A 26,575-nucleotide genomic window follows, 5' to 3' on the forward strand; every position below is an offset into this window, starting at 1 on the left:
ATTCCGCTCGCGGAAGCTCGAGACTCATTGTATATTCTCTCAACGCCTCAGGAGGCTGTGTGATCGACCATTCTACCCAGATCCTGCCTACGCTCGGCTTTAGAACACAAAACGATGGACGTGAGATTGGGTCTCAATTAACATAGGATTTGTGCAGGCTCGCTAAGTTACTCGGCGTGCTCACTCCCTCGTCAAGTCTTCTCCTACTGCGAGTTGGTGGTGCCGTCCGCGGGCTTGCGGTAGTTGGGATCCATGGTAATCTCCTGCATCTCCTCGAACGTTCCGTAGGTCGACTTGCCGTTCTCAATGTGCACCACCTTGCCGTGCTCGACAAACGTTTCGACCCAACCGAGACTGGTGACCACATGGTGCTTGGAAATGTAGGGCACCTCCTCCGCCTGCAGAGCGTGGAATTCCGGGTCCCGGCTAACCTTGGAGAGGTCCTCGAGCGTCTTGAAGTAGAATTCGACGGCAAAGTCATGATCGTCTATTACCCATCCCCGGTTCGCCTTCTGATTCATGGCTTCGACGACCTTGCGGGTCTTCTCCGGGGTGTAGACCTACAGAAAAGAGTTCAGTCCGGGACAATTTGGGGCCCGAGAGGAGCGGAGGAAGAAATCCTACTTGAGCGTATCCCCAAATGCCATGCTTTTCGTGCAAATGGGCAGCCTTTTCGGCAAAGAGGGTGCCGAACTTGTGGGCTTCAGCTTCCGTCTTGTCCTCGGTCTTGTAGTGGGCGATGCGCAGACGCAAAATACGGTCGCGGGTGCCGTAGGTAGACATGATGATATGATGAGATGATGAGATGATGAGATGATGATAGTTGGGGTGATGATAATAGGAATTGGGATCAAAAGGAATGTTAAGGCCTTGCGGGGGTGGTTCTTTTAGCTGCCAGCCTCTTTATAGCCAGGACAGAATGGGGAAATTGAGTCTCAGCTTCAACCTCCAAGCGGATGAACGGACATAGCGGAGTTAAGGGCCCAAAGGACCGGTCCCAGTGACAGAGAGGGTATCTGGCAGAAAGTCGACAGCCTGAACACATGCAGCACCCGATCGCGCATGTCGATCCATCCCTTGCCTAGTCCAGCCCGTTCTAGGGTTGTCATATCACCATGCGACCGAAACGCCGACGCAGCCGACAGCGCCGAGGAATGGGCTGGGGATTAGGGATGCATATGCATGCATGCCTAGAGTCCAGATCAAAGACCGTAAGAGATCGACCAGACCGGATGGGGTCTCAAAAGAGAAAACCCGGCGCCTCTGGCCCTCCGCTTCTGGCGAACGGGTGAAGGACGACACTCACTTGAAACCAGACAGCTGGGGCATCAACCATGGAGGTGGGACTGTTCCAAACAATGGTGGCCAATGCCAATGGCCTCATACTGGCCGTGCTCGTGGTAAGGCGCCCGATGCTTTGAAGTTTAGGATGGGATCGACCAACCTCTAAAATTGGGCTGTGCGCGTTTTCTAGTGTCTGAGTTGCTGGGTGATCTACACGCTCTATTTCCACCCCCTGGCCCGAATTCCGGGCCCCAAGTGGTGGATCATCAGCCGGATTCCCTACTTCCGCAGCATCACGACCGGCCAATTCATCCACTCAGTGCGGGCCCTGCACGAGCGCTATGGCCCCGTGGTGCGCCTGGCGGCCAACGAAGTCTCCTTTACCGATCCTCAAGCGTGGCAGGATATCTATGGCCATCACGGCGGCGAGCGGGCCTTTCCCCGGAATCCCGTCTGGTATCAGCCCGCCTTGAATGGCGTGCACCACATCTTGTCTGCAAGCAACAGCGACCATGCCCGCATCCGCCATCTGCTCTCGCACGCCTTTTCCGAGCGGGCGCTCAAGTCCCAGGAGCCCATGATTCAGGTCTTCTTCAACCTCCTCATTGAGCGCTTGCGCCCGCTGGCCGACGGGCGACAGGCCATCAACATCAATGACTGGTTGCAGTACACCACCTTCGACATCACCGGCGAGCTGGAGTTCGGCGAATCCTTTGGCTGTCTGGAGAAGGGCGAGTATCACCCATGGATCAAAGTGCTGTTGTCGAACTTTCGGAAAATCATTCTCTTTGGGGCCAGCCAGCTGATCCCGGGACTGCGATTCCTGGTTGGGCTGACCATCCCCAAGGCCGTGATGCAGCAGCGCCAGCAGCACTTCCGCTACACCGTTGACAAGGTCAGCCGCCGGCTGGCACGAGGCAACGACCCCATGCGCCCCGATTTCCTCACCTACATCAACCGCTACAACGAGGATGAGAAGAAGGGGATGAGTCGCGCTGAAATCGACTCGACCTTCAACGTCCTGGTAATCGCTGGCAGCGAAACCACGTCGACCTGCATGACCGCCACCCTGCACTGTCTCCTCCGCAATCCGGCCACCCTGCAGCGTCTCCAGACCGAGATTCGCTCCACGTTCGCCCATGACTCGGACATCACCTTCGACAGCACCATTCCCCTGCGCTATCTGAATGCTGTCATCGAGGAGTCCCTCCGCCTGTGTCCCCCCGCCCCGACCATGTTGCCTCGCGTGACTCCAGCCGCGGGGGCGTATGTCTGTGGATACTGGCTGCCAGGAGGGGTCAGTTCTCTCTCTCTCTCGCTCTCTATATATAGATATATCTCCATATATCTCTCTCCCTCCCCCGTCCCTAAACCGTCACTAAATCGCTGACTCGTACCCGAATGCAATAGACAGCCGTCGAAATCAGCCAATATGCCATGAGCCGCTCCCACGCAAACTACGGCGATCCCGATCGCTTCATTCCCGAGCGCTGGCTCGCCGACGAGAAGCCCAATTTTCACCCGCATGATGCCCGCGCGCACCGGCCCTTCAGCTTCGGTCCGAGGAATTGTCTCGGCCGCAGTCTGGCCTGGATGGAGATTCGCTGCGTGCTCTGCAAGCTGTTGTGGAACTTCAACCTGCGGATGGAGAGCCCGGACTACGAATGGAACGAGCAAGGCACCTACGTGATGTGGGACAAGAGGCAGATGCTCATCAGTCTAACGCCCGTGAAGAGGTAAAAGGGGGTGGGTGCCATGCTTAGCTGGGGGAGGAGGGGGTATAGCACGGAACACTCGGAACTCTGTAGTTACTTCGTCCTGCGAAAGTGCGCCACCTACATATATCAGAGTACACACGAGAGTAATTCACGTATAGAAGTACAACACAATCAGAAGTTTAGAATGCATTGCTAGACATATATGTGCACTCTCTACAGACCTCGATCATTAGGATATAACCTCGGATAGCTCATCAATCATATAGTTAGAAGCGTCACGTAGGCACATGCTTAGACTGCTTCCTTGGTCCAGGGATGCTGGCAGGCCCGCTCCGCCGCGGCGGGAAACAGCTGCCAGCCATTCATTCCAATCGTCGCCGGAGGGATGCCATTCTCCATCTCAAACCGTCCGACATCCGAGCGATTCTCATCCATGGTGGTCGCGGTCGAACAGGGCACACCACAATCCGACCCATACACACAATGTGCCACGCCACACATGCGCACCGCCGGAGCCAAGCCGGTCTTCGCTGTCGCGGCTGTATCGACATAGAGACGACGCAATGTCGCCTCGACCTCCTCGCGACGAAGCCCCTGCGGGTTTGGGACCCACCTCTCCGTCCCCAGGAGGGCCAGGCGACCCGAGAGGACCGGCACCGCGGCGCCGCAGTGGCCCAGCACAAACAGAATGTCCGGGAAGTCGCGGAACACCCCCTGATAGAGCATCGCCACGACGGTGCGCGTCGTATCAAGGGCCACTTCGACCAGGGGCGCCGGTAGCCCATGCTGCGGCGGTGCCAGGGCATTCGGGTGGATGTGCACGACTGCACGGCGTGTGTGAAGCTCCTCCCACACCGGCCGTAGCCGGGGGTCCGCCAGCGACACCCCGTTGTAGACCGTCGAGGTGGCAAATCCATCGGCGGGAATGCGATAGTGCTCACTGTTGCGGTCCGTCACCCTCTGTATCTCCTCCAGACAGGCGTCTGGATTGTCGGTGGGTAGCCCCGCCAGCAAGCCGAATCGGCCTGGCCACTGTCGCACCATCTGCGCCCCGTAGTCATTGGATTGTCGGAGGCCCTCCACGGGGCCCGGTGGAATCGCGCTGAGCATCTGCAGCTGAACGCCGGCGGTGTCGTTGTACCGGAGGGTCTCTTCTGCCTGCCAGTGGTAGGGCTCCTGCACCAAGAAGCATGCTTGATGGAAGGCCTTCATGCCTTCTCGGGCAGCGGCCTCGCTCTTGGGGACTTGGAAGTGCCCATGGATGTCCAGCCACCCGGTCGGTTTCCTTGCGGACGTCATTTTGGATTGCGGGATGATGGTCTCTGCCCATGCCAGAAGACCCAAGGGGCAAGTTGGTTTTAGGCGAGTCGGACCTTTGGGTTGTCAGAGACGCTGCAAGGGATTGCGGGTTAGGGCGTTCGCTGCAAACGTCATGACCGCGGCCTTATATCCGCTAACCCCCGGACCCAGACACCCAACCTTCTCTGCGTTTGAAAGCTTATCTCCGAGAGCATGAGCAGTTAGGTCCGTCTTAACTCCATCTACGTTCGGCGGTCCACTAGGGCCGTTTGATACACGCGATCATGGTGATCGCATCCTTGCTTCATGACTGACCATTCACTATGCCGTTCGCCGCAGTCGAACGTAGATCCATAGGGCAATTCGGACGCCGATGACGCCCACGACAAACGCGGAAATAATTGTCTGGGATATCTAGAACCGGCGTAGTTCAGTAGCAGCATGACCTTCGATTATCCCTCTTGCCGAACACTGGCAGTCCTTGCATTCCTTCGGGCCAGCTCTCGCGCACCAACCTTCCGATGGCTCGTATCGATTTGTCCGAGTTGACTATCGCCAAAGTGCACACGGCATTCCACCGGGGAGACTACAGTGCCGCGGATCTGGTCCAAGCTTATTTGAGACGCATCGACCAGGTGAACCCGCGGCTCAATGCCATCCTGGCCATCAACCCGAATGCGGTCCAAGAAGCTCAAGCGCTGGACGATGCCTTCCGAGCTTCCCGCACGTTACGTCCACTCCATGGGGTGCCAGTGCTGGTGAAGGACAATATCTTCACCAGCGCGATGCCGACCACTTATGGTTCCAAGGTCGCCGCGTGGCGCCCAAAATTACCCCTTGAAGATGCCCAGGTGATCAAACAGCTACAAGGCGCCGGGGCCATCATTTTGGGGAAGACCACTCTGCCGGATTGGGCGACTGACTTCTTCAGCGCCTCGACTGTCTCGACGTGGACCCATAACCCCTATGATTTGGCTCGGGACCCAGGCGGTTCCAGCAGCGGCACCGCCGCGGGGATCGCAGCCAACCTGGCCTTGGTCGGCGTGGGTACGGACACGGGGGGCTCCATCCGGCTGCCCTCCTCGTTCTGTAGCTTGGTCGGCATGCGGCCCACCGTCGGCCTGACCAGCCTCAATGGCGTCTCCCCCTTTGTGGGCTGCCAGGATACCGTAGGACCGATGTGTCGCACCGTCACCGACGCCGCGCGCTTACTCGACACGCTCGTCCTGCCCACCAGCCCGCAATCTCTGGCTCCCAGCGGAGGCCTCTACGCGGCGCATCTCCTGCCAGACTGCCTCCCGGGTCCGGTTTGTCTGGGCCATCTGCCACAGCTGGGTGCGGAGGAGGCGGCCGTGGAGGCACTCTTCACTCAGGTCCTCACCTGTCTGCGCGGACATGCCTCGGTCACCGTCCGGGACCTCGACATTCCGAGTCTCTCCTCCACGCTCGCAGCAGCCTCTATCATGCTCAGCCGTGGCCAACATGATCTCGACGACTTCTTGCGGAACACGGTGGGGACCAGTCTGAAGACGATCTATCGGGATCAGGCCTACCCGCCCACCAACTTCGGAATACCGGGGGTAGCAACGCATGCTTCGACCCTAACGGACGGCTCCACGGCCTCCAACGCCCGCGATGCTCTCGATCGGATAATAACAGCCCATCTGAGCCAGGCGGGCGTCGAAGTGCTCGTGTTTCTGACCGCAGGACGGGCAGCTCCGCTCCGGGAGGAGATCACCCCGGAGATGGGAGTGACCTTCCCTGTGCATGCCATGCTGGCCAGCACGCTGCAGTGGCCAGCCATCTCAGTGCCAATCGGGTTTACAGCGACCGGCCTGCCCGTGGGACTGGAGATCCTCGGCAGGCCGCTCAGCGACCAACGCTTGTTAGAAGTGGCCTTTGTTATCGAGCAGATTGTTCAGGGACGCCGCCCCCCAACCGTAGATTGATTAGTTGTAGATTACCCTATAATGCCTGTCTGGCAAAAGTATCTTCATGGCAATATATATCTCCCACGTGTGTTAGCTCCTAAGAATACAATAACAAAACAACGAAGACATGCCCTCCTCGTTTCACGGGCTAGTCGGTCTCCGTTAGCAGCCGCCGGATTTCCGCTACCCCGCGGTGCGTCGTCAGCACGCGCTCGACATCGTTCTCGTCATTGTGTGAAGAGAATTTGGCAATCACCAGCTCATTGTCCGGATCCACGAAAAGATTCTGACCGTGAATGCCCATGGCGAAAATCATGCGCGGCGCGTCGTGCACTACGTACCAGCCATTGCGGTAGGACATATTCTGGTACACCGGAGCGAAGAGCGGCGCGAAGGCGCCATCATTCCAGGCCTGGCGGTCTCCGTTGTTCCAGGTGTCTTCGAGCACGTCCAGAGGCACAACCTGTCGCGAATCCCATCGTCCGTTCTGTAGGAGTAGCTGTCCCACGCGGGCTAGATCTTGTAGGGATGAGCACAGCCCCCCAGAGGCGCGGGACTTGCCCCCGCGGTCCAGAGTAACTTGAGCATCACTGGCGCTGCCCAGCGGCTGCCAAAGGTATCGGCTCAAGAGGCTGGGGAACTCCTCCCCAGTGGCAGCCTCCAGCACGAGGCCGAGTAGGTCGCTATTGGGCGAAAAGTACCAGAAGGTACCCCCGTGACGGGAGTTGGCGGGCGCCTGGAGGTAGGTGGCAAAGTAGTCGCGCATGGTGAGAGGCGGATCCGTAGCCTTGGGCTCGGCCCAGTGGATGGCGACTTCATAAAGACGCGCTTCGTCGTCGGTATAGTAAACTCCGGCACGCATGTCGATCAAGTCCTGAAGCGAGCAGCCCCGATAGGCACTGGTGGCGGCCAGCTGTGGCAGATAGTGCTCGACAGGAAGCTTCGGATCTAGTTTACCCTGTTGGGCGAGGATGCCGACCAACAGTCCCGTCATCGATTTGGAGGCTGACATGTAGATATGCTGGTCGGCGGCCGAGTGGCCCTGGTAGTAGCCCTCGAAGCAGACTTGGCTGCGGTGGAGCACCAGTATGCTGTCCGTGTCAGTGTGCTGGAGGAATTCCTTCCAGTTGTACTGAGGGCCCTCCGGGTTCTGGGGGTCCTGGGGGATGGAAAATGCCTCGAACGAAGTCTCCTGGCGGGGCAGGTCCCATGAGACCTCCTCGTCCATGGGGATGGACGCTGTCGGAATAAACTGGTCGACGGTGCGGAAACTGGTCCTGCTGACGGGGGCCATCTTCCAGTTCGCTAACGTTGGTTGCGGGTGTGGTGGGCGCGGTGGGCGAGAAGCCGCGGCAGTGGATTGCGGTCGAGGATGCGTGGACCTTCCAAGGGCCTTCCGACCGCTGCGTGGACAGGGTCGGAGATTATACCCCATGGCCAAGATGGAGCGGCGCATCATCATCATAATGACGATAATGATGGAGACTGATGAAGGGTGATCAGTTGATGACCGAGTGTGCGTAGCAATCAGCTTTTGTGTATGTTTGCAGGAGTTGCAGGGAACGGCGCGGCTGAGAGTCCAGTCGACGTGGCCAACGTGGTGACCAATGACGTGCAGAAGCCCAGTAAAAGCCAGCTGATCGTCCAAATGGCCTATATTCACATAGTTCAGTTATCGACCGGGTCGCAATAAGTGGTTATTATATCCACAATTTATGTGGAGGGTAGTAAAACATAATGAATCATTGATATGTTCTGGTGAAACTCTTAAACCCAATCCGGGACTTCCGCATCCAGAAACTATCATTTATTCCTCAGGCGAGCAGCAATGCTCATTCGCTGCTTCAAGAAGCGTGTAGCTTGCGAGACTACTGATTTCGATGCACCCGACTGCTGGTGAGAGGGCTAGCCTACTGATACTCAACTTTCCGCTTGTGGTTGCCTCACGCGTTTCACTTTCGGGCTCCCCATAAATCTGTTCAGGTAAGAGACAAATGATGCAAGGGACATTACTGTTATTAATATTGTCTTCGTCACTTTCGTCGTCACCTTCTTGGTACCCGTAAACAGGGAGTGTAGCGACCCTACAAAACTGGAAGGTGATTCTAGCCAACCTCAGGTGTGTGTTTGTGGTTCGCGGCCTGAAGAATAAGAATTTAAATGAGAGAAGACAAGCGCGCTGCTTCTTGTAGGTTCTGTATTGGACGCGATCGAGCTTGACTGTAAACCTGGTATTACGAGCCTCCTGATGTATAATGATGTATTGAATTTGTACATTCTCCTTCCCAAGTAACAGCTTCTTGTCGGGAAGTTCAAATCTTGTATTAAACAAGGAGCTCAAGTATTATTGAGGAGGTTAGTGGGTCTCTGAACCTACTTTGTTCCGGCCCTGGTGGCAGGATTATCTTCCTTGTTTCTAGAAGAGCTACTCTTTCTATTTTATTATTCTATCTTATTACTTATATATTCCTAATTATTATTACTATTTTAATTAAATTATGTGAATCAGTTATTTTTATATTCTATGAGCCTTATCTTTTTATTATTATAGATATATTTATTATCTTAGTAACGGAACTGGGGCCTGAAATACTACAAAGATATATTCTAAAAATAGATAAAAGAATATTAGCCCTGGTGCAGTAAAACCTTTTAAAAAAGTTTCTATAGATCAATCTGAGTAATATATATAGTCAGATTTATTTTTATTACAATTTTATTTATAATCTATTTATATAATTAGCAGAGGAGCTAGCAGAATGTGAGAGCTAATCTAGTAGGGAAATCTTTACAACAGGACAACAGTCAAATGATGTCTAATAAGTTTAAGATAAAATTTTTTGATAGGACTTCTTATAGAAAACATAACAATATAATTTTTATTTCTTTAATTAATTATTCTGTGGAGTTATAAATATTAAAAAATAGATAATTATTAACCTGAGTGTACTTTACCTATACTAAGATTTAAAAAAATATAATAAATAGATCTTGATATCAAGAATAGTTAAGATAATTAACTATTTTATTTTTGGCTGTTCCGCGGTTAGGTATAAGAAAATCTTATATTTAACTATTAACCTGACAGCAGGTATAAATTTTTCCATTAACCTACCCTACCCTGGCTGTTAACCACTCTATTCTAGTCTATTTATCTTTTATCTGTACTTTTCTAGATATTATATTTTATTTATTTTATTTATTTTATTTATTTTATTTATTTTATTTATTTTATTTATTTTATTTATTTTATTTATTTTATTTATTTTATTTATTTTATTTATTTTATTTATTTTATTTATTTTATTTATTTTATTTATTTTATTTATTTTATTTATTTTATTTATTTTATTTATTTTATTTATTTTATTTATTTTATTTATTTTATTTATTTTATTTATTTTATTTATTTTATTTATTTTATTTATTTTATTTATTTTATTTATTTTATTTATTTTATTTATTTTATTTATTTTATTTATTTTATTTATTTTATTTATTTTATTTATTTTATTTATTTTATTTATTTTATTACTTTATTAGTAATATCATGTTTTAATACTAAATAAGAAGTATATATAATTTAAGCTTTCTAGATTATAGGATATATAGAATTCTTGAATTGTATTATAAAAATATTAATATATTAATTTATATAATGCTTATTGACATAATACTTATTATTATAATATTTATTTTTATAATATTTAATAGACTTAATTAGACTTAAAGTCTGTAGAAAAAAATATTAACTTGATTTAAATTTTTATTATATATATTAGTCTAACTAAATTTCTATTATATATATTAACTATATTTAAAAAAGAATATTATTATTTCTAAATACTTATAGCTCCATAGAAGAGTTAATTAAAAAAATAAAAGTTATATTATTATATTCTCTGTAAAGAGCTCTATTAAATAACATTATTTATAAATCTATTAAATATCATTTAACTATTGTCCTGTTGTGAAGATTTTTCTACTAGATATAACTCTATTTCTTCTTCCATTATACTATATACTTAGAAAATATAATAATAACTCTATTCTAATAAACTTTATTTTAATACAGAAGCTCTACCAGTACTTATACAGACTCATCTATCTCACCTGCACAACCTTGTGGTATTAAGTTGTACTATTTCAGAATATAAATTTTAATCTAAAGATTAAATCCTTTCCTCTTCTACCTCATCCTATATATTCAAAATTTTTTATGGTTCCTACTATCATGCTCCTGTATATCCCCATATTTTTTCTTTATTTCTGGGTCATGTTGACTACTGTTTTCTATATTAACAAATAGGACTACAGGACTTTCTATATATGATTACAGTTAATTACTGTCATCAAACCTGAATACTAGTTATGTTTAATTTTATAATAAATAATCTTTTAAGCTTTCTTCTTTATTTTTCCCTAGTATACATTACACCCTGACTATATCTTAATAATTTTAATATTATTAAATCTATATTTTACCAGGTATAGATTACAATTATAAAAAATTATATAAAATAAAAATATTTAAATTAATTAACATAGAATTATAAATCCTTTAGTAGTTATTACCCAGTCTGATTAATCTAGTAAATTAGAAATAATCTATTAGATAGATAATTAATCATAAGATAAAGTAGAAGCAAATCTAGAAATTATATATAAAAAAAATTCAGATATTACAGATAGAAAGAAATTTATTATTAAATTTTTATCTGATACTAATCTCTATTTCTAAATATTTCTAATAAATAACAAGAATTGACTTTCTTTATAACTATATTAATTTATAATATATATTTAATCTATGAAAGATATCTAAAGTCTGTAACTATTCCAGACTAACAGAGTGCTTTCATAAATTAATATATTAAATCAGCTTAAATAATCATACTAGATCAGGGCTTTAAATATAACTTAGCTATTTTTTTTTTATTAATTAAAGAATTATTCCAGCACAGCCACCCCAGATAATCTTCTAAATCAGATATGTAAAAAATTGGTTGATAATATCTGCTTAAAAGAAGTTCTCTAAAAAGCTGTTCAGACAGGTCTAGATTTAAAATAAAATACTAATTAAATACAGTTAAATTAATATAGTTTTCTATAATAATCTTATTAACTGACTCTGCATCATATTCATCTGTACTAATGAGCAAAGTATTTTTCAGTAAATATTAAAATAATTAAATAGATATTAATAATATAGATAAGATTAACTCTGCACTATTTTCTCTATTAATACTTCTAAAAAAGACTTCTTTATTATTTAATTAGTTATATCATAGCTTTATTATATATATATATACAAGTTTCCTCTCCTCCAGTGATATTGAGAACACTGAAAATATAACTAATTAATTACTATCATATATCTTCTAAAGGACATGATACAGCATGAAATGAATAATAATCTAATTATTCCTAATAACTTCTATAACAGTATCTACAACCTCCAGTAGAAACTTGAGTCTTGTCTTAATTACTAGACTTCTATATTTATTATTTCTAGTATTAATATTATTATACACAAAGCTGTTAAGTAAATAATCATTTACCCTGTAAATTTTAATACTATTAAAACCAGTAATTCCAACAGCTAGTTATACTGTATATACAAATATATCTATAACTTTTTTAATATCTTTTCCTATTATTACATGATTCTCTACATAGGATTCTATATTATTTTTATCTCCAAATAACATATATATTCCTGGTAAATGTGCTGATATAAAACTTAATAATATTAATTTATTAATCTGACTGGATACTGAAACTCATCTAATATACTAGAACTGTATAAAAAATATATTTCTGTATTTATAAATAATATCTATAATAGACTTCCAGGCTAAGACTTATTTATAAGTTTATAAATCAGAAGTATTCAGAAATCCTTTCCCACATGGATAGATGATTATTTTTTCTAAGATAAGAAATAAGCCTGAGGTTATATATTCAGTATAATATATTATAATAGAAATATTTAAAATAACTATACTATCTGAGGAATACATCCAGGTTATAAAAGCTAAGATAATATAATAGTTAAAAATTAAAGAAGAAAAGATAAATAATTATTAAAGTAGAATTATTTTAAAATTTAAGATAATAATAAAGGAGTACTAGTAGATAGTATTATTATAATATAACAAAAGAAGAGTTACTTATTAAAAAATTAAAAAAAATAATAATCTGAGGGATTCTTATATATTTATATTTATATATATACAGACAACCAGAGAGAGTAAAAGTAACTAGTAAAAAATATTTATAAATCTAGTATAATAAAAGAATAAAACCAGACCAGTATTTTATACTTATAATAGATTCATTAGAAACATATACCTGAGAATTATAATTAATAAAAATAAATATAGTAAATATTCTCTATCTAGACAGGAGACCTGTATTCTATTTTCTATATACTAATACTAAATATCCCTGTTATAAGATTATAAGTATTTCTATATTATTCTAAAGAACTCCTGAGACAGCTGTAAAGCAGTTATATATAAATTAATTCTTATAAATTCTATTTATTTATATTAACTTACTTTACTTATAACTAAATGCACAGTATATTATAAAAACAGAAAATTAATTAATCTTAGAATTATACTACCGGGCAGTTCAAACTTTAATATATATATAAGACTAATTTTAATTAACTTGTATAAAAGCAGTATCCAGCTCAGTAAGTTATACAGTATTAATATCCAGATTATTCTTATATAAAAATATAATATCTGGTTTACTTTATAAGGTCTCTCTAATAGCTTTCTATAATTATAATATTATATCTATCTCCAATCTCCAGGCTGGAAACAGCTGATTATATACCTCTAGTATATTAAATATATAAGAAATTAATCTACTGGTAATTTTTTCCCAGCATTTAAATAACTCTTTATTAGTAAGTATTTCTATTTTTATATAAATATACTTTTTGTGAGTAAGTACTGGCTGTTTAAAAACTATCTTAATAAAGATCTCTATATTTTTTCAATGGTCACTAATAATAATAATTAGAATAAATAATTTAACTGGTTATATCCAGACATATTTACCACTAGTTTTAAACAGACTGGGAGTAAAAAGCAGGAATATTAAATTAAATATATAATATATAATCTAAAGAAAAGTAGTCTTGGCTGTAAGATTAGAAAATTATTTTAAGATATACTTATTAATACTGGCCTTTAATTCAAAATGCAGTATATAGTATTTTTTCTAGGATAATATAATAAATAATAAAAAAATTAACTAGATATAATAAGATAATCTACTAGTCTCAGTAGCAGTCTTAGCCAGATTTTTAAACTAAACTAACTCATACTTCTCTACTTTTTTTAGACTGTATTTCATGAATAACTTAAAAAAATTAATCATAATAAAAATAATATATACTTCCTGATAATATTAGTAAGCCAGTATTATTAATTAAATAAAAAAAATTCCTGTCCTCTGAAGGCTTTTACTAAGCTAGTTTTATTATTAAAATTATTATAAATAATCTCAACATCTTAATCATGTAGAGACTGAATTTTTGCTAGAATAAAATTACAAAGAATAATATAAATTTAATAATATCTAGATTTAAATAATATATTAATTACTGAGCTGCTCTGGTTGCCGGTAATACTAGTAATAATAATAATAAGCTTCTCAAAATATATTTTATAATAATATTATATTCAAAGGAGGTAGCTAAAGCGGAATCTAACTTATTAAATATATTTTATAAAGCTTGAAGCGCGGTTTTATAAATATAAAATATAGATTACTATAAAAATTAAATAATACCAGCTCTATAAATTTCTTAAAAAGTCTTATATTATATCAGACAAGTATACAGTACTAGCAGATTTATAATTATATTTAATTTTTATTAATAGGGCAGAAGACTCTTTATATATAAATATATTTTTAGTAATAATAAATTAAAAGACTAATTTAAAGAAAAAATATTTTTCTGTATTTTCTAAAAATCCATTTACTGGTTATAAGAATACTAAATCTTGCTTAAAATATAAAAAGTAATTAAAACAGTAAAATATATTTAGACTTACAGAGGATTATCCATGATTTTTTATAAATTTTATAGACTCAAAAAGGAGTAACAGAAATATTAAAATATAATATTTATTATAAGTCTTACTGATAACCGCCAGTCAGTTAGTAAAAATAGAATCTCTGTATTATAACTAAATTATTTTATGTTTTAATTAGATAGTATTATTCTTATTAAATTTAATTATAATCTTTCATAGATGCTTTTATTCAATTCTGTCTCAGAATTAAACTAGTATATATAAAAAAATTCTATTTATTTTTACTGTTATAATATAGGCTACCATCTCACATGGAGTAATGATTATAATAATTAATATATAATTTAAATATATTTTTTCTTTAATATAATTATTCTAAGAAATACAGAGAACTGTAAAGCACTATTTATTATATCTGAGTTATTATTATTTATAATATATTATTACTAGCTTCTTATTTATTAGCTTATAATTATATATTTTTTCTTTCCAGGATAACTCATGTGCCATAGTTACAATGTATTATATATATTAAAAGATAATAAAATATCTAGATAAGTTCAGGCTAATCTGACCTGCTGTTCTATAACAGAAAATATTTGTAATCTTTTAATAAATCTAGTTTATTTTTATTATTATTTTTTTCCAGATAAAGTGAGCCCACTCACAATTTATATCTAGTTAATACTGTTATTACTTTAAATCTGTAATATAATACTCCAGTAATAAATAAAGCAATAAATAAATATTTTTAAAATTATGTAAGTTAACTTACAGAAGTCCTGTAAATTATAAAACAAGACTGTAATAAATAATAATAAAAATAAAAAAAAAGATATAGAAATATTTTAAAATTATATAATATTATAGAATAGAAGGCCCCGTCGTTTGTATACTCAAAATATTATAAAATATAATTATATAAAAGTTATTCTAAGAGAGAAAAGAAAGACTTTAAAAAGAAAAAATAATAAATTATTATTAAATAAGAGAATATATTCTTGCCCATTTCTTTACTATTATAACTTTAATATTAATTTTTCTATTTTAAGTTTTTATTAAATTCCATGAGACCTCATGGTCCTTTCTAAAAATAATCTGGTATTTAAATAAAGTATTATTAATCTTTTTTATAAGATCAGCTCTAGCTTTCTGGATAGTTTTTATATTTTTTTTAATTCTGTTTTTTCTATTAATTAAGCTCTTAACTAAATTATTTAATTTTATATAAGTCAGAGTATCTCCTGCTACATAGATAATCTTATTATTAAATACTAAGTCTGACTTGGGCCTTAAAATAATCTTAGCTGTAATTCTTCTAATATTCTTAACTACTATTATAGAGACCTGGTTGTTCTGATGGCTCAGTATAATGATTCTCCTGTTAAAAATATCTATAATACTAAATAATGATTTAAATAAAAAACTTATAAATATTCTTATAAAGATAGTTATCTATTATATCTTATTATGATTATTATCACTGTTAGATATTTCTATGGTATACTATAGTATATCCCTTATATTAAACTGCTTATTAAATAAATCCTATACTAACTTATATCTAATTATATTATAGTTGATGCCAAACTGCCAGAAGATATACTAGGATACTTTAATAATAAGAATAACTCTAGTTATCTTTATCTGTATTCTACAGCCAGCGGAGAATCCTGTATATTTAATAACTATATTAAAGATATAAAAGATAAAAATTAAATATAATTCTATATTAAAAACTATGTCTACAGAGATATATTTAATATTTTAATTATATAGATAACTGAATTCTTGCACTTGATAACAGTCTGGTAATATTATATTAAAAAAATAAAAAAGCACAGATATATAAATTATTATATAAAATAAATACTGGACCAGAGCTTAAATGACTTGAATATCTAGTTTACCTGCTCTAATTACAAGAATTTATTATAATTTAAATATCTTTTTGTATTGCAGGCTGTAGATATTCTACTTTAATTTTTAATAGTAAAAAGATAAATAGCTATTTATATAAAATATAAGCAGAACATAGAGATTTAGATAATTAATAATATATTAATTTTAGATAATAACTTACTATCTGGTAACAGATATATTATTATTTAAATAAAATATAAAAGCTAGATTACTAAGCAGGTTAACAGGGATAGTAGACTCTTATTAAAGATTATTTAATAAATTTCTTCTATTCCTGAGTCTTAATGTAAATTAATCCAGCAAAAGAATTTTATTTTAATATACTATATAAATTACAGATATTAATTCAATATTTCTTTTTTATATTTTAGAACAGAGGTTATCTAAGATAATCTTTTACAATTAAGATCTAGGACTCTGTAATTTATCAGTAAAATATACTAGATAAAAAATACTAGAATCTAATAAAAAAAAAGTAATTACTCTATTAATCCTAGTAGTAGAACACCCTGTACTAATCTAGGTTTTAATAATTATTTATATTTTTTCCTGCAAGAATATAACTATTTCTAAGGAGCATTCTTCAATTAAAGATTTATAAAAGAAGAAGGAAAGTCTATATTAAATTCTTTTTATAAAATTATTTATTATTATCTTATATATTTATATAGTATTATAATTATTTAATTAAATTTAAGCTTACAGAACTTTTCTGGTTTTATCTGATATACAGTCAAGCTAAGTAAAAAACTATAGAGTTTTTAAAAACTTATTCTATATTATTATTTTCAAGCTATTACAGAGTTTTCTGGCTTTTCTAATAAACTAAGACTAGATTACTGGTATTGCATTAATATAGATATCTGTAATAATAAAATATTAAAAAAGAATCTTAAACTCAGTCTCAAGTCTCTGTTTTTTTAATAGTAATATATATTTATAAATCTTTAAGATTATCTTACAGCAGATCAGTGATGTTTGAGGAAATAATAAAACTATATAAATACTATATAAAAAAACTATTTTTTAGCTAATAATATATATTATAGTTACTCTAGCCTGGTCTTTAACAGTATATATCTATTTATAAAATATCAAGACTAACTAATCTGTCTGGCTGGATAGATTATATAAACAGTATATTATATTTAATTATATATTTTTAATAATTATTAAAAACTGATTACTATACAGCTGTCCTGCTAAATATTAAAGAATTTATATTATCTCAGTTAAATTAAAAAAGATATAAATAATAATTCTCTTTACTAGAGAATAAAGAAGAGCCAATTACTAAAATCTAAAATTATAAAATATTATATATTAAGATAATTAGCAGACTGTCAAGATTTATAAAAGTATCCTGTAAATAAAAAACTTTTTATTAGAATATATCAGCAAAAAGACTGGCTTATAATCAGTATTAACAGTAATAATTAATTCTGATTTAATAAAATGACATGAGTTTTGTCTGATATAATAAAAAAAAAAAAAATAAGAAAAAGTATTTTTTAAAAATAATTTATATATAGATAAGCTAGACTAGGCTGTAGAGTTTTATAGTAAACAAGTTTTCTTATTATAAAATAATATATCAAATAATCTGCTAGTAAAAAAATTAAAACTTATAACTGTTATAAAATTCCATTAACTGGAATCTCCAGAAAAATAATAAAAAAAGACTTTTTTCAGAAAATAATATCTAGTCTAGATTTTTATTAGCTGTGAGATAGAGAATACTTAGTAAAATATTATCTATAATATTATTAAACAAATTATTACTATTTATTATTAATAATTTTTAGTAGATTTGATTTAGAATAAACTCTTTAAGCTATAGATAATACGTGGAAAGAATTATAACTAAAATTATAAGATCTAAGATAATTATAAAGTCCGGAGAACCATATAAAATTAGTAGAATATATAAATTAAATATAACTGAGTAAAAAAGAGACTGTATTATTATCAAGTCTTTATCTGGATATAGATAAGCTTAAAAACAATATTCTATAAATTTATTAGACTAAGCTATAGAAAATATTATATATAAACCTGTAACTAGAATTAGCAGTAAATTATAAAATTATTTAATTATAATTATATTACTAAATCTATAGTTATAAAGCAGGAAATTAAAATAATCTATTCTATAATTATTTAAAAGAAATAGATCAATGCAGCAGGAAGCAATTTACTAAAGATTTATTCTAGTAAAAAAAACTTAGATTTTATTTTCATAATATTAAATATTAATTAAAATATTATTAGCATGGATATTCTTCTAAAGAATCTGTAATTATTTTTTATAGTATCTCTGGTATATTAGCTATAAGTAGATAAATAATATATTCTTAATATTATAATAAATAATTAGGCTGCAGATAAGTATTAAGAAAGTAAAATTAGTCATATTATTTTTTCTATACTATCCAGTAATAATAATAAAATAATGTATATCAGGGAGCTGGAAAAAAGAGAATAACTAATTATATAATAAAAATTATAATAGATAATAATTCTTATAGATTTTATTAAAGAAATCTATCTGTATTAATATATTCTACTATTAAACTAGTAATATAAATTTTAATCAGATCCATGGCCTATTTCTACTATTAATTTATATATTTATTAAAATACTTTATCTGATTAAGTATATCTCTATATCTATCTATTAAAAGATTTAATTATTAATTTAGCTAGATATTTAAACAGATCTTTAGATACTGCTTGCCAAGTATTTTTTATTTTAATCTTAATCTATTAGCACCAGGCAAGTAAGGCGGTAATTAATTAATTATTTATAAATATAAATAATATTACTAACTGATTTATTATTTATTATCTTCTGATAAATATTTTACAGTATTTAAAATTATTAAGTAGTTCTGCTGGTCCGAAATAAATATATTTTAATAATATATTAATTACTAATATAATTATTGTTTATCTTTCTTAATTATTTCTTTCTTTCTATATATCAAAGCTTAATTATCCTTTTTTTTTTATATTATATTTTCTACTCAGCTCAAGAAGCTGTAGCTCCCTGTCTTTAAAATCTATATTTTTTATTATAAATTTAATATATAATTAATTCTAGTAATTCTTCTTTTCTATAGCTTCTCTTTCTTATTCTATTAATATCATAACCTCATCTCTATTTTAGTTATTAAGTACTGGATAATTACGCCTGACTTTCCTGGCTTTAATTTTACTGAATTTAAAAAAGCTAAGACCAGAAATAGTATCTACTATATCTTTAATATTCTGGTTACTGTAGTCCTCGAATTTCTTAATATTTTATTTATTATTAAATTTTTTATATTTATTTTTAATTATAGTTCTTTTACAGGTCTGAGACTAGTTTTCAAGTATTTATATTTTATCCAGATAATTATTACCCAGAATAGAAATATATATAAAAACAGTCTAGATTAATTTTAGAACTAGATCTAAGAGCTTTAAAAAAATAATAATAATTCTAAAATTTAAGTTAAGCTAGCGACTAGTCTACTCAGTCTTAAGATAACTAAGTAATAATATAAGAAAGAAATAAAGAAACTTATTACTTTAAAAATATATATATTAAACTATGCTTTTCTCCAGCAGCCTGGAAATATAAAAATTTAGTTAGATCTATTCTAGAACTACTAGAATAATATAAAATTATATTCAGAATTTTATTAATATTTCCGGGAATCTCAAGTACCTCTTCTAGCTATTTAAAATAAATAAAATCAGATATTTATTCTCTCTAGAATAGAGGTTTTTAAGCTTGATTTATTTAAAATAAAAATATTTTTTCTTAATACTGGTCACTTTGCTGCTGAGACAGAGATAATAGAAATTAATATATTAATTCTAGATTTTTTAGTCCAGAATAATATTTAATAAATATAAAGTTCAATTAGTGGACTGCTTATTTATTTAAGATTATTTATATTTATTAATTATATAATATAAGACTTTTATGAGTCATTTAAAATGCAGTTTATAATTAAAAAATACCAGAAAAATTAGTAATTAAAGAAATATATAATCTTATTTTAATAATATAAAAGAATATAAATTCTAAATTTCTTTCCTGAATAATCTGAATAATATCTATTATATATTATATATTATAGACTTTCTAACAGCAGTATTAATATAGCTTGTAAATCTTTCCCTGACTATTACTTTACTATATAATATTAAGAACCTGAAGTTCTTACTATTCTTTAACTGGCTAATCTGCCTGAGTATACTAAATAATTTATTACTGATTATCTATTCTAAGAGAAAGTAAAAACTAACTAATTCTAAATAAATATTATTACAAGACTGGGATAGTATCTATATACTCTATAAACTAAATCTATTTAGGTCTATATTCCTATGGAATAGAGATATATTAAGAATAATTTTAAAAGATCTTAATTATTTTAGAAACTTATTAATAAGAATTACTAGTATTATTAATATTATCTAGTTAGATTATATAAGATTACTTCCCAAGTTAAATTAGAATTATATATATGTATTCCTGCGGATACAGAAAATAAAATATTATATTCTAACTGCTAATATATTAATATTTTATAGCTTGGGACTTTATTTACTTTAAACTTAATAAACTTATACAATAATTATCTGTTTTAAAAGTCTATCTTTTACTATGCGGCACTATCTATGAGATTTATACTGTAATATAAAAAAAAACAAGTATTAGAAAGAATTTTTTTAATATATTTATAAATTAATTTAAATTCCTTCCAGGTACAGCAGGACTAAGTATTTATTTATTATATTTTATAAGCCTATATAGTAAATCTATTTTATCTCCTGTTATTAACAGATATTATTCTCTCTTACCAGTCTAATAACCATTCCATTACCATTGCTGCTTAATATTATAATAAAATCAGACTACACTGACAAAGCTATTATTAATATTATTAAATCTAATTTAATAAATCTCAAGGGCCCCCAGAGTCACTTATATAAAAATAATAATTATTAAAGAAAGATTTAATACTAAAAATTACTATATTACCAGCAGCGGTCTACTAAATAATAAATCTAAAATTATAAAATATAACAATATTTCTAAGAGTACTAAGAGTAGGGGTGAGCCAGACTTATAAACTTATAAAAAAACTATAATAAATATATATATAAATATTAAATCTTCTAGATCAGACTGAGAGGCAATGTCTTATACTAGTAATTTTAGACTAAAGCTGAAAAATTACAGTGATAACAGCAACAGGTAATATATATAATAGTAGATAATATCTTGTCCAAGAACTCACTCAAAGATTTATCAAGTATTTAGCTGGTATTATTCCTATAATTATTTATATATAAGAACAAAGAAATAACACTTCTTTATAATTATATAGAATTTAGTATTAATCTTCAGGATCTCCGAGCTACAAAGCCCAAGTGCAAAGCAAACTACTGGAGATCACAGCAAAAGCAATGACTCCTAACTAGAAATAGAGATAGAATCTGTGGATCTGATTAGCTTCAGAGTGATGCATTGGAGCAGCAAATGCGCAATGACTAATTTTTATATGATCCAGATGATGTTCATGTAAGCGCTACAATACTCTACTATTTCAACTCCAGGTCCTTCATCTCAGCCTGTTTTGAACCCCTACTGACAATATATACACACCCCCACATTCTCAAATCTCCCGGAATGCCAACCGTTCCCTCTTTCCGCAAGATGAACCACAACCCAGATCTCTTGAAGAACCTCCCTGCCAATTTCTTAGCCGGCCACGACAAGCTCTCGCGCGAGCAAGCTGGACACCTACGGCATTTCCACAACCTCGCGACCCAAAGGGACGGCGAATGGGGGGTTATGGGGTCCCAAGACCCCGGACAGGAGTGGCTTGATGCCTACCGCTACCAGCTAGCCACAATGGCCTATGCAGCTGGGGCAGCGCACTTCCACCGCCTACCTGCTCTGCGGTCAATCTTCCAGTCTCTTATTAGTGGCCTTATCCATAAAATGCTTCGCAGAGAGGTCTGGGGATACTGGTTTCTAACAAGCCATAGTGGCAAGTTTGTAGACCCGGATATTAAAAAACTGAGACAACCATGGGCAGATCCTGTTCTTAAGGAGAATATCATGGTAGGTGATTTACTTTCCTTTAATCCTATTGGCCTCTTCTTCTTGGTGTCGTGAGACCGTTTTTACGTGCTTCTGTTTGCTTTGCTGTTGCCGCTGCTCACCTTCGCAATCCCCTGCTTAACTACCAGCAGTACTCCGGCCATCTTCTCCTCATGGTGTCGTTGTATACGATGCTTTTCAACGATGACAAATATAATCAGGAAGGGGCGCTCACCTTCAACTGGAGCCCAATATTCTGGGGCATGGGATCGGAGAAGTTTTCATATACCCGCGAATCTCTCCAAAAGGCCATCTTGGCGGAAATGGAGCGTGAGAAGTGGCTCGGTGTCTGCTGCGAGCCAAACTGCATTTTCATTGTTTGTAATCAGTTTCCGGTAAGTCCCAGTCCTAACAGATTGCAATAATATCCGTCCCAAACAAAGAGACTGCTAATGTACCCATAGATCATTGCTATGAGATACAATGATGTTCGGGACGGCACAAATGTTGCAACCGAGGTACTCAGTAAGTACACAGCTGCTTGGGAAGCAAAAGGCATGGCGGACCCAAATGGGCTGTTCATCAGCTGGTACTCGCCAAAACAGGATACGAAGATGCCAGCGCTTGATCTTGGGTTCACAGCTTGGTCAGTTACTCTATCATGAACTTGGAATTTCATCATATCACCGTACAGGAAGGAGGGAACAATAGGCAAAGTGTCCCACTTAGGAGCTAACTTTCTGTTCTTCGAATTTATCAGGGCCACTGCATTCATGAACGCCTGGAACCCAATCCTTGCAAATGAGACATTTCAAGCGCAATCTATAGGCTTCCTTACTAGAGTCGACCATGACCGAATCAGCATTAACAGAGGGCCAGTGGCATTCGCCATCCGTGAGCTCGCTGACAAGAAAGGAGTCGATCCATATTCCCTCTCAACCATGGAAAAGGCACGATTTATTGTGGCAAACAACCCTACTACGGCAGAGCATCGAGAACCTTTTCCTCGACCAATGTTTGGATACATCCTCATGGCCATGTCCGAAATGGGTGATGAATCAAAACTTGCAGGTTTACTCAATCATGTTGATCGATTCTTCCAGCCAACTTGGCGAAATGGGGGTCTCTACTACCCTGTTAATGCGGAACAGCATGACAAAGACGGAAATTGGACAGAGGTTGAACCATTTACGGGAAACGGCGCTGTTGGCTATGCGCGGTTGACAGTTCTCGATGGTCAACGGAAGATGTGGGAGGAGCCTTGGTCTGCAGAGCAGGTTTCTCGGGCGCCGCACATCAGTGGCATTGATCTAGGCAGTGGGGGGGATTTCCTGAGAGGCTGCTGGGATGAATCGCATCAGGCGATGGTGGTGACAATGCGGACGTGGGATCAGTCGGAAAAGTTGTGAGTGTGCACCCCCACCGCCTCCTGCAGTGATTCTATAGATTGGCCCCTTCAGTACATTTCTCACGACCCTACTATTGCTGACTTCCAGTTACCATCATAGCGTCCGACTTGAGAATCATAACCTTCCTGTGGGGGCATATGGGATCTATCGCAACGGGGTTCTGACGGAGACAAAATTTGTCGATTGGCCGGGAGATACGCTTGAAGTATATGTCCGAGTCGAAGGGGTTGATTTTGACCTTGTTCTGCTGAAGGCTTAAGCATATAACCAAGTACGAGGTTAGATGAAGAATGTGTTGGACGATATTCGTCAGCAGCTAGCATTGATAGGGCACGGCAATATCGACTTTCTTACTCGCCACTCATGGTCGGGTATTTCGAAGAGATGGAGATTACTATACAACCGGGTCGCAGCACCGATCCCTCACAGAAGCGTACAAAACATTGAGCGTAGCGCTAGCATTGCTGACTGCGGCTGAACCATAGATGCCTTCCAGAAGCCTGGTGGTAAAAATGCTGATTAAGTTCCTTCTTGTGTCGCTTCCTATACTGATGACAGTAAGTCATCGGGGGGGGATCTCACGCAGATACACCGCCCACTGCGTAAACCGCAGCCATGGGTTGGCATCTACGATAGAATCAGTCTGAATCAGCTGGTTCGCCTGCACCTGCTCCGCCGCCTCCCACGCCTGAATAACCTGATCTACCGCCTGCTGCGCCTGATCGGGCGGGGGTGGGGGGGACTGTCGGCCGTTAGAATACCAGATCTGGATATAATGGGATCCGCGGCCACTGGGAAACACTTACTGCCACGAGACCGTCTGATACAATTACTGGAGTTCCGCCTCACTACGAGCCCGTTCCCCGAGCGGTAGTAGGCCACGGCGGGTCTATTACAGCCATTAATAAATCTGACACCAATACTTCCGTAGAGAATCAAGATTCAATACAATAAAACAGCATGGTCCGGTGTTATGTTAGCAGAGTAAGCTATTTAAATAACATAGCAGAATGAGCAGTGGGTTATTTAAGATTATCAGAATCTAGATAACAGAATTATCCTGCTCAATCTAGAGCCACTGCTGAATAGTCTGGACGATGGCGACGACAACACTATGCAGTAGTTGATGCTGCTTTATTAGATAATTCTCTAGTTCAAACAGTCGGACGCCATACTGGCAGTAATGGCAGATGAGTACTTTGAATCTCAGAAGGACAGAGAATAGCTCATTTTTCATTCTGAACAGTAATAGTAGGTGAGAAGAAGAAACAATTTGGTATAGGAAACTGCTATACCCCCTAAAAAAATATATATAAATAGACGTTCTACCCGGCACACATAGATCAGATCTGACGGGCGGCACCCCACCAAAATCAGCCCTGACTACCCGCCAACTTTACACCACCACTACACAATATATAGTTGAGATAATGCGTTAAAGCAATACACAGTTAGAGTTAAATATCCAATCTACTAACTGGAAAATTTAGAAATTCGTAGCTGCGCTGTAGCGGACAAAAGATAGAATCAAAGTGAAACCGACCAAGCCAGTAGACATTATCCGCCTAGACTTAGAAACCCAACCACGTCCAAGACATACCAAAAGAACCCTAGTATATATTGGGCTTTAGAACCAAGACTTGTTCCGTATCTCACTGAGGTAGCCAGTTATTAAGAGTCACCTTCCATTCAATTGACTAATGAAGGCAGCTCGGGGATTGACCGTTGCTTGTTTGTCCGTTTCCTGGTTCATTCTCTTAAAGTAAACCTGTCTGGTTCGGCGGATGTTAGGACGGGAACGTCCCTCAATAGATGGTCTGATAACAAGCTAAACACAGATAGCGAATTCTTATGACTGAAATCACCGGGGATGGCGGCATGCGACGGGGTTCCTTCCCGTGGACTGAGGTATTAAGACTGAGAATTATAGTATACTACACGGGCTGAATATCATTTCCTCAAGACAACAAATGCCAGCAACAAGCCTAAATTAATACCATGCATGTTAGCCTGCAAAAGCACCAGGATCTAGTCGAATAATTGATCAAGAAATGCTCCAGCTCACAAGCTCAATAGGGAGATGACTAAAGTTATAAGCGTCGTGACTACGACAAGATGATGTAAATAGAATACTGCAGTCTTGGTCAAGCGAAATAAGCAATGTAACCACTCCTAGTATGGTAAGATACTCAAAAGCCGTATCTTATGTCAGCAGCCCACCACCCCTTCGGGCGTAGGCGGAGAATGAAGAGAATCAAGCTGTCGAATCCAACGAATTAGCGCTTGTTCTTGTATATCGTCAAGTGCTTTTATTGAAGTAGGACGTTCAGAACGAGTTGCTCGTCCATTAATGCGTGCCCGGAGCCGATGATAAGGAACGTCGAATTCACGCGACAACGCACTGATATTCGGATTTTCGACGCGTTTAGCGGCTTCGCAGGCCTTCAAGATGCGATACTCGATCTCAGAATAGGAATTCATGATGGTGGTGGTAGGTAGTGAGTCAAATTGCTTCAAAATTTTGCGTTGAGATGAAAATTTGCGTGGAGGTGAAGCAGACCAACACCCGAAGAGGTGGTGGGCTGCTGACATAAGAGACAGCTGTACAGGTCATGTGTATGGGACAGGGCTTACAGCTCGGTGTAGTCTGAAATAAACTCCGCGTGGTCTAGTACTAAATATAGAATAATACTTTTCTATTTTAACTATATTTAGGGTCTATTAGGGTTTTATTATTAGGGTTTAGGGTTTTATTAGGGTTTTAGGGTTTATTAGGGTTTAGGGTTTTAGGGTTTTAGGGTTTATTAGGGTTTTAGGGTTTTTAGGGTTTAGGGTTTTAGGGTTT

General features: G+C 37.2%; 6 protein-coding genes across 6 annotated transcripts; 3 read left to right on the forward strand and 3 right to left on the reverse strand.

The window, feature by feature from the left end:
• Window positions 1-203: 203 nt before the first annotated feature.
• AtWU_00558 (dimeric alpha+beta barrel) lies at window positions 204-783 on the reverse strand (the record flags this gene model as incomplete). The annotated part of the gene is made up of 2 exons (XM_035495674.1): window positions 204-560; window positions 625-783. 2 exons carry the CDS (start codon window positions 781-783, stop codon window positions 204-206), a joined length of 516 nt encoding a protein of 171 aa, XP_035351567.1.
• Window positions 784-1,334: 551 nt separating this feature from the next.
• On the forward strand, window positions 1,335-3,024 carry AtWU_00559 (cytochrome P450; the record flags this gene model as incomplete). The annotated part of the gene is made up of 3 exons (XM_035495675.1): window positions 1,335-1,400; window positions 1,475-2,581; window positions 2,695-3,024. The coding sequence occupies 3 exons, from the start codon at window positions 1,335-1,337 to the stop codon at window positions 3,022-3,024; spliced, it is 1,503 nt and encodes a 500-aa protein (XP_035351568.1).
• Window positions 3,025-3,293: 269 nt separating this feature from the next.
• Window positions 3,294-4,301, reverse strand: AtWU_00560 (amidohydrolase family protein; the record flags this gene model as incomplete). Its single annotated transcript, XM_035495676.1, has 1 exon — window positions 3,294-4,301. One exon carries the CDS (start codon window positions 4,299-4,301, stop codon window positions 3,294-3,296), a length of 1,008 nt encoding a protein of 335 aa, XP_035351569.1.
• A 521-nt stretch (window positions 4,302-4,822) lies between these two features.
• Window positions 4,823-6,250, forward strand: AtWU_00561 (amidase; the record flags this gene model as incomplete). Its single annotated transcript, XM_035495677.1, has 1 exon — window positions 4,823-6,250. The coding sequence occupies one exon, from the start codon at window positions 4,823-4,825 to the stop codon at window positions 6,248-6,250; it is 1,428 nt and encodes a 475-aa protein (XP_035351570.1).
• Window positions 6,251-6,380: 130 nt separating this feature from the next.
• On the reverse strand, window positions 6,381-7,697 carry AtWU_00562 (serine hydrolase domain-containing protein; the record flags this gene model as incomplete). The annotated part of the gene is made up of 1 exon (XM_035495678.1): window positions 6,381-7,697. The coding sequence occupies one exon, from the start codon at window positions 7,695-7,697 to the stop codon at window positions 6,381-6,383; it is 1,317 nt and encodes a 438-aa protein (XP_035351571.1).
• A 14,207-nt stretch (window positions 7,698-21,904) lies between these two features.
• Window positions 21,905-23,730, forward strand: AtWU_00563 (uncharacterized protein; the record flags this gene model as incomplete). The annotated part of the gene is made up of 4 exons (XM_035495679.1): window positions 21,905-22,342; window positions 22,474-22,716; window positions 22,786-22,967; window positions 23,016-23,730. The coding sequence occupies 4 exons, from the start codon at window positions 21,905-21,907 to the stop codon at window positions 23,728-23,730; spliced, it is 1,578 nt and encodes a 525-aa protein (XP_035351572.1).
• Between the last annotated feature and the right edge of the window lie 2,845 nt (window positions 23,731-26,575).

The sequence above is a fragment of the Aspergillus tubingensis genome (genome assembly GCF_013340325.1).
Source record: "Aspergillus tubingensis WU-2223L DNA, scaffold_1, whole genome shotgun sequence".
Lineage (NCBI taxonomy): Eukaryota > Fungi > Ascomycota > Eurotiomycetes > Eurotiales > Aspergillaceae > Aspergillus > Aspergillus tubingensis.